Source organism: Primulina huaijiensis, chromosome 14 (assembly GCF_012295235.1).
Source record: "Primulina huaijiensis isolate GDHJ02 chromosome 14, ASM1229523v2, whole genome shotgun sequence".
Classification (NCBI taxonomy): domain Eukaryota; kingdom Viridiplantae; phylum Streptophyta; class Magnoliopsida; order Lamiales; family Gesneriaceae; genus Primulina; species Primulina huaijiensis.
Window position 1 is genome coordinate 524,026 of NC_133319.1, and position 9,217 is coordinate 533,242.

Consider the following 9,217-nt stretch of genomic DNA (forward strand, 5'->3'; position numbering starts at 1 on the left):
ACAAATTCAAAATTTCGTTAAAATGCTATCTTTTGGTTTTTGTCTTTACTCAAAACTTTAGAATTGAGATTAACGATGATCAAAGCTCGAAGATGTTGAAAGTTAATGTCTGAGATGGTTATAATAATTGGCTTAAATAAACTATATGCAATAATCAGGCAGGCTGGTGTTTTGAAAATACAGAACAACGAGAAAAGGCCAATCCATTTACAGGCCATCCAATGGCATGCAATGATTCAATTAAATTTATTAATTTCTACTGTGAAGCTGATTTTCTTTTTCTTTTTTTTTCTGTGGTCTGCACTTGGTCTTGTTTTTTCTTTTGTTTTGAGTTTTGCTTTGACTTTTGTCCCACTTGTTATCCCAGCCTGCTTGTTTGTCCAGTATCCGAAGGGCTAAATTCTAAAAGGAAATAGAACTAAAAGAAAAAAAAGAAAATGGGTTTGCATAATTAGTATGCAATTACCAGATTGATATCGTATTCCACCGTATTTAGAATTTTAATTTGCAAACTATTTATATAACTTAACTCTTGCAAGCCACGTCGCATGTGTAACCAGTTCAATATATGATTTGTTTTCTACTTAAGTTGAGAAACAACAAGATTGATATTTATCTTAAAAGTTAGTTCAATTGAAATTTGTTTAAGTCTCAATTTTAAGATGATATTAAAGCATTGATTACCGTTATGCATGTATTGTCTTATTACGATACCAAGTTAAATATCATATTAGATAAGAGAACGTCTTCTTTGGAGATCAAATCATCATTTCTTGACAAGATGGTGAAGTTCATAACAATTTTCTCGAAGTTTTAAATAGTTATAAACATCTTCAATCTTTTTAGTGAGTTTAAACGATTTGCTAGTCAAAAGGAACATAATCTACACTTCTATACTATATTACAAAAATATTCACTTAAACAATGACTGAACTTTGCATATTTAAGTTCTTTCTCAAAATATAACTTCCTTACGATATAATAAATTTGAATAGAAAAAACAAAATTTGAATTTACAAAAATGCTCTAACATCATGATATTCGATCAAAAAATTCACTACATACAAAATCATACTTTGGATTAAAATTTAATCTAAGTGCACAACATGATTAATTCACTAAATTAATTATACTTATTTATTAAGAATTACGCTCTCTTAAGAGAGTGTAGACAGGCATTGAAAAAGGGCTTTTGGGTTGGGGATAATAAAACGATAATATTATCTTAATTATGTTTTCTAAATATATAAATATAAATAAACAAAGTCTTGGTCTTTGCTGTGGAGCTGGATGTCGATTTGATCAATGGCGAATAGTTGTATGTATAAATAAGCAAAAATCAATTTGAATCAGTATATATTTTGAATAATTTGGCAAGACTTTGTCTTTCCTAACAATTTGATAAATACAATGTTCACATGTGAGAATATTTTCCTATCTTGTTTATATTTTTCCTACGAATTAAAGGGGCTAATTGCATAATACATATGTGAAACAAATTTTAAAAAAAAAAAGGAAAAAACAATGTAAAATTAATAATATTTTAAATCATGTATTTTAAAAAAATCAGACATAAACTCCCTACCAAAAAGATAAATGTGTTTGAGTTTTATAAAAAATAAAGTATTTAAAATTTTAGAAAGTAGTCTCAACTACAAATTAAAAGTAAAGGAATACAAGGAATTAATTTAAATATCATATAATATTATTTTTATTTATTATTAAGAAAATAAATTTGAATTTATATTTGAATATTCTCCGTTTATATATAAATATCTTTTTATTGGATGTATTAGGTTGACACGGGTCTTAGGAACTCAATCAAGCAAAGCTTAAATAGTACAGATGGTTTGAAATTTAGAACCGGCCTCGGTCAAACAGGAAAAACCCCACTTTTCTCTCGGTAGACTAGCCAAAATAACAGGCAATCTAAGGGAGAGCAATATGAAAACTGCGGGTTCGCCGGAGACACCTCCAACAAACCACCGACACCGGACACAACAGAGAAGGTTTTTGAGTCTCGCCTTCCAAAAGGTCGCCACACCCACCAGATTCTGTATCCTCCTCTGCTTATCCTTCATCCTCGGTTATTTATGGCATTCACTGCCACTCTTGTCCCAATCTGCCGCAGATTTACTCGACCACAGCATCTTCCCGCCTGATAAGTGCGGGGACCCAGTGGCGGCGGAAAACATCCGGCAAACAATCATCGACCGAGTTTTCAATCACACCTCTCCCTGGGAAGGGTTCCCCCCCAAGCACGTTAGCTCCGATGGGCTGATCTTGGAAGAGTGGACAAAAGGATGGGGCTCAAACGCACCGGTTTTCGAGCACTTGATTCAGAAGGTGAAGCCCAAGACCATCATAGAAGTGGGAACGTTTCTCGGAGCATCCGCGATTCACATGGTGGGGCTGACTCGGAAAATGGGCCTGGACACTCAGGTATTGTGCATCGACGATTTCAGGGGGTGGCCCGGATACTACGATGAAGGAAAAGGGATGAAGATGGTGAACGGAGATGTCATGATGCTGTACCAGTTCATGCAGAACGTGGTGCGGGAGAACGCCTCCGATTCAATCATGTTCCTGCCGTTCTCGACGAATACCGCTCTGGGAGGGCTGTGCGACTGGGGCGTGTACGGTGACCTGGTGGAGGTGGATGCGGCGCATGACTTTCACTCGGCGTGGGTGGACATCAACAATGCCTACAAGGTGTTGAAGCCTGGCGGAATTTTATTCGGGCACGACATTGTGTGGGTTGGTGTTCGAAAGGCCGTGAACATATTCGCCCGACTCCACGGTTTCAAAGTTGCAATCGACGGTGAGCATTGGGTTCTTTACTGATACTTTTTTCACAAACCATTTTCGATCAGCTAGCTAATCGTCTCTCATCTATTGGGAATTGTTTCTTTTTGTTGAACCAAGCCGTGATTTTGATATATTTATTATACATCTTACAAGTAAACTGCGGATCCATCCACAAACATTCATCCATCAAGAAAATGAATTTAACATTCAAGATCCATCGAATTTTTATTTTGGAAAAGGCAGGTTTATTTTAATAATGAATTAATTTATTTATATGGAAAAATAAAAGTGATATTTGAAAAAAAAAACCACATCGAAGTTCGTCCATATCCATTCGACTAAGCGGATCACGGGTTTTCCTTTAATTTGATCTGGATAAATATCACTATTAAATCATAACATAGACAGCTGCAATCTTCAAAAAATATAAAATAATGATAATAATTGAGATGTGTATGGTCCGATTTTTTAATATATAATTTATGTTAGCCAACGACATGGTAAGAGAATGGGTCTAGGTCTTCTCAGATCTGAGTCTGAGTTTGATTTTTGTGGACCAGAATATTTCAAAACAAAGATATTATTTATTTTAAGAGACGGCTCTTGTATATCTTTATTATCAATTATTTTTATATTTATAATTATAATAATAAAATAATATTTTTTTATGGATTAGGTGATTTATAAAATTTTTTGTTAATTTATTTTGAGTGGTGGATCCCACATTAAAGGACATTTTGACAATGTAATCACTAGCTGTCAATTTATGTATGGAGAAAATGTGGAGGATAAGTAATCATCCCCTTCGCCTCCACCTTATGTTCTTTCGATATAGATACGATCAATTTTGATTTAAAGTAAAAACATAGTCAAACACATAGTTTACCGCATTAATCATGTTTAATATATATTACTTGAAACATAGTTTTTTTAGTTTCAATATTAAAATTATGAAAATCTAATATTTTATTTAATAAAATGAAATATTAAAACTGGTAGATTGTCTTTAAATAATTTGAAATTATTCTTACAAAATTTTTTGGTTTCATCCTTTTTTCAACAAAGAAGCCCGGTAAAAAATGAATCTATCTTGATTTTGATACATGATAATATGATCTCGTGAAGAGTTTCTCATTTTTTTTCAAAGCAAAAACGTGTGTGAGACGGTTTCACGGGTCATATTTTGTGAGACAGATATCTTATTTTGGTCATCCATGAAAAAATATTATTTTTTATGCTAAGAGCATTACTTTTTATTGTGAATATCGTTAAGGTTGACTCATCTCACAGATAAAGAGTAGGTTTCACATGAAACCTACTCTTCTTTCAAAACGCTTTGAAAAATACTCCCCAAAAGACATTTTCGATTGAGGATTGGTAATAATCTCTCTGTGGTTGCAAAACAATAAGGTTTTATTTTAGAGTCTCGATCAACCGCTAAAATTTAAATATAGAAGGCAATCGTAACTTTAAGATAAACCTCACGTTGCGTGACTCTGTAAATTCAGAATTTTCATCTCAATCTTTTATATTTAGTTTGTTTAGGTTTTTCGAACACAAATCACAAATTCCCGCGACATAATATTTTCTAGAACCATTATATAACTAAAGATTCATGGGATAATTTTTGAATTTATATTTTATTTATCATCAAAATTAATATTGAAAATTGTTTTAAAACTATGTTAATAGAAATATATATGGGTATCATGATTCATGATAGAATGTATAATATCGATCTAGACCATGACTCTAATATCACTTGTTGTACAATTAAAATCACATATCTCCAAAATGATATTATATTTTTCACTCTGAGATAAACTCGCATTAATGTGTTTTTTGAATTTACCCAAAAGTCTCATATCAATAGAGATATCATTCATCTTATTAGCTCATTATTTTCATTGTGTATTTTCAATGTAAATTTTGGTTGAATTTCCAACAAACAGCATGTATGAATTAAGGTTGTTGGAAAACCGAGCCTAACTAAGTTGAAAACAATGTGTTTTCTAAAATTATTTTTTTGCAAAAAAATTTAATTACAAAAATAAGATAGAATGTGGATTTTTGCAAAACTAAAACAAATGCCACCATCAATGGTGGACGTTGCAATATATTTTGCAGGGTGTATCACTAATAGCAACGGACGCTGCAAAGCGTCCAAGCTGCGGCAACATGACAAAGCCGCTGCCCTTTTTTTTATAATTTTTTCTTTTTTCATTATAATTAAATTTTTAAATTTTGGGCACATATTAATATCCTATTAATAAAATAGGATCTTGAGACTAAATAAAAAATGAGAGTTGCAACTCAAGTTTAATAATAATATGAAAATTAGATCACCTTAAAATGGTGAGTCACTCAATCAAAATTTTTTTTTAAAAATATTTATTTGTAAAACATTAACTAATTTATCTTTAAAAAATTGTAATTTTGTTGTTTTAAAAATTATTCTTTTTTTGTACATAATCATAAATTCTATTTTACTAATAACATACTAGTCCAAATTAAAAATATATATAAATAATAATGAACAAATTATAAAATAATAATAATATAAAAAGACAAATAATAATAATGATATATATAATAAAAAAAATATTACGTACGCTGTCACATGTGCTGCTCATGTTGGATCAGCACATGACAGCTTGGACATTGTAATTTTTGGATCATCCGTTGCTATTAGTGGCGGACGATACAAAATATATTCCCGCGTCCGTTATCGATGGTGATGTTTTGTCATAATTTTGCAAAACTTCACAATATATCTTATCTTTTAAATTTAATTTTTTTAAAATATATTTAAAAGAAAAAGAGGTGATATAGAAATATTGTGTTTATTTTACTGTCGAAGCTTAAATTCTGTCTTTGCCATCTCCATACATCATAGGAGATTTGTATATCATTTTTATCCTTCAGTCTAGTTCTTAATAGTTTTGCACCTACTCAAATAATCTTGCCACGGGTTTGGTTGAATGTTGCTACTTTTTTTAATCAAACCTGATCCCCCAAACTCATAGAAATTTATAAAATGATTCAGTACAATGTTGTTTTAATGACAGAATTTCGCCCGACATCTATCTAAATGCTTCTGCCATTTCTTTGACATATATTGGGAAATATGCTATAGGCTGGTAGCACGTGCAAAAGGTGAAAAAGTATATAAATACTTAAACCTGCTTTGCAACTTTTATCGAGATCTAGAAAGTTGTTTGGCAACTCTTAAAACATACTTCCGAAGGCTTGATAAAATACCACCGATTCAAGCATGATTGGACGAAATCGCAGTATGGATTTGCTTTTTATCAACGAAAGTGAAAGGTATGACAAATGATCTCCACGCTAATAAAATGAGGCGCATTACCCAAAAGTCCAGCCATGCTTGTATATCAAATAGCATCAAAATCAAGCAAAGCTATCCAAACATATATTTTAAGAATTACTAGGGCGAGTTAGCGCATTGATGAGTGAAGCTATACGCGCCTGTGTGTGTATGACTGTATGAGTAGGCATCGCATCAACAAAGTTGACTAAAAAGTTTATTATTTATTTATTTAATTTCAATATATAATACATAGTGCTTGCGTATGTTACAGGTCGTGACTATATTTAAGAAAATGCAAGGAGGAAAATATTTAACACGTGTTCGAGAGAAATAAATAATTCAGGCAGGACAAAAAAAAAGGTACATCTTTATCGTGGTAGGGACACCATGTAACCTTCAAGCTAGCCATGTGTATTCTGAACTCCATTATTATTCTTGTACATAGGTATATTATATAATAATATTAAAATAAAAAGAACCTTAATTTTTCCGGTACAAGGCTTTCTCATCCACCTGAATTCGCTGGGAAGCACAAACGTGATTGGATATTTCAGGTGAATCAATAGACATGCATGCATGGTTGGAACATACATATGTATTGAAAAAATGCTGATGGATTAATTGATAAACGATATTATTACGCCACGGATGGGAAACAACTAGTGATAAAACGAGTAGTCCTGCTCATACATATATATATATATACATTATTGTACGTTAATTGAAAGATTAATTAATTAACAAAAACATTTAATAATGATAGTGATTAATTTGGCCTGATTACTGCTCCAATCTCACAACAAGAGCGTTTTTCAACGCATCATCGCATCTGAATCCATCGGGAACCCTAACGACGACATCTTGAAGCATCAAATCATTCACACACGACATGCTGGCGTGGTGGACCTGCAGCTCCAGCTCTCTGATGGCGTTCATCAACCTTGTGGCCGGGTAATTGGCGTTGTCGGCCTGAACCCGAATCATCGCATCAACCCCAACAATCTTCACTTCAACTTCCAGTGAAGTAGAATTGATATTGGTGGTGCTGGGCCTGATTTGATCCACCGACGTGGTGCAGGTGCTCTGGTTGTCCGTTGTATCCGCTGTTTCGACTTTCACTTTCTTGGTTTCTCGTTCAAGCTCCTCTAACTTGGACTTGAGCTCTTTGATGTAGGAAACAGCATCGGACAGAAGTGAGGCCTTGTCCATCCTCGACACGTTAGGAACCACCGACCGGAGGGCGTAGAAGCGGTGGTTCAACTTCTCCCTCCTCTGCCGCTCCGCTTCCACGTGGTTCAGTGACACGTCGTACCCCATGCTTGGTTTTCTGCCCCTCTTCTTGGCTGGAGTATTGGTACTACTCTTGGTTTCAACTTTAGTGCTAGTCTCTAGTAAGAAATGGCAATCGGAAATTGAATCTGAGTGGTCCGACTCTTGCAGATAAGAAGAAAACTGTAACTCAGGTTTGTTAACCAGTGTCTTGTTCATATTGGCTTCTTGTTTGCTGGGAAATACTGCTGCAGCCTCTCCGTCCTCTTGAAAATCAGCCATCGCCCCGACATCTGCAAACGAAATGATTTTTTCTACGAACTGCGCACCCTTTGAGGTGCGATGGTCGGCTGGGTTTGAAGAAGAAGATTCAAAGAGTGATTTCACCTGTTGAACTAAGCTCCAGTTCTCGGCTATGACAGCATCAGATCCCAGCTCAACAACACCATTGGAAGTAGGGATACATACCATGGTTTGCATCCCATGGATCTGCGCTTCTTTTACTCGTTGACAGTTGTAAAACCTGAGCTGATTCTCACCGCTCAACCAAATCAGACACCCAGAATTAAAGGCCTTGCCCACGATGCCGTCACCGAGGGAGAAGGACTGAGCAAGGGACATAACATAAAGCCACTCAGCATCCGTGACCTCACCGTCCACTGGACCCGTGGCATCAGCAATGAGAGCCTGAATTTCTATCATGATTTTCTTTCTTTCAGGCTGAGGAGAGACGGATTTGGCAGACCTTTGCTTGGTCCCCTGAAAATGACCTTCTCCCCATGTGAGTAAAATGCGTCCATTATTATCATCTCTGGAGCTCTTCCAGAATATGGCATACGCCCACCCACCGTGCTCGTTCTGTAGTATGTATTGAAGCTTCTTTTGAAGCACAGTAGGCTGTTGTTGTTCCATTATGGGAGAAGATAAAGATTGAGAAGAGATGATAAAGTCATCAGCCATGCTTCAGGTAAGCTTGAGCTTGAAAAAAACGACTTTATTATGTGTTTGGCTAAAAAGAGGGGAGGATGGAGGGGAAGCAGTGGCCTTTTCTTTCTTTTGTAAGGTGGAAACCAACAGAGTAATCGGAGGTGTTTCCTAAAGTAGCGGACCGACAATAAATAATACTATATAATATATATTTAATTTTTTGAAACCATATAATATATTATTACTAATATTTTGATTTAAAAAAATTCATATTTCATCGGATTATTAATATTAGATAATTAAAATAGTTGGCAAGTGGCGTAGTACGTACTGTAGCATGTTAAAGGAGACATTTATTAATCGTGTCACCTATGAAAACGACGAGGTTTTTTTCTTTCTAACGAACCCAAAAAAAAAAAAAGGAATTCCATTATTGTTGAACTGTTAGATAGGGCATGCTGCGAATTGATTGTTTGAAATTTTGTTACGGTATCTAAGTGAAATTTTTAACATAAATATATATTCAATTTTGATATATCACTAATTTTTTGTGTTATTTTTGTATCTATCTATAAAGTGACATCATTTACAATTTAAATAGAACATTTATTAGGTCATTTTCAATCCAAAACTCTATTTTAAAGTAACTCTATTGTAAAATAGTATAATTTCTGCACCAAATATAATATTCATCTTCAGCTCATCTACATCAAATATTACTATAAAAAAGAATATTACCCTAAAAAAAGAATATTCTCATAATATTTTTTTTATTTGATTTATTTAAATTTATTTTATTTTTTGAACCGAATACAGACATTTTTCAACTCATCTATTTGATTTATTTTAATTTTTATGTTTAAATATCTAATTATTAAAATT

General features: G+C 33.7%; 2 protein-coding genes across 2 annotated transcripts; one reads left to right on the forward strand and one right to left on the reverse strand.

Annotated features, from left to right (window-relative positions):
* Nucleotides 1–1,841: 1,841 nt before the first annotated feature.
* LOC140957876 (uncharacterized) lies at nucleotides 1,842–2,939 on the forward strand. Its single transcript, XM_073415279.1, has one exon. The coding sequence runs from the start codon at nucleotides 1,945–1,947 to the stop codon at nucleotides 2,842–2,844; it is 900 nt and encodes a 299-aa protein (XP_073271380.1). The 5' UTR covers nucleotides 1,842–1,944; the 3' UTR covers nucleotides 2,845–2,939.
* Nucleotides 2,940–6,608: 3,669 nt separating this feature from the next.
* Nucleotides 6,609–8,522, reverse strand: LOC140957597 (transcription factor bHLH14-like). The gene has a single exon (XM_073414922.1). The coding sequence runs from the start codon at nucleotides 8,366–8,368 to the stop codon at nucleotides 6,920–6,922; it is 1,449 nt and encodes a 482-aa protein (XP_073271023.1). The 5' UTR covers nucleotides 8,369–8,522; the 3' UTR covers nucleotides 6,609–6,919.
* Between the last annotated feature and the right edge of the window lie 695 nt (nucleotides 8,523–9,217).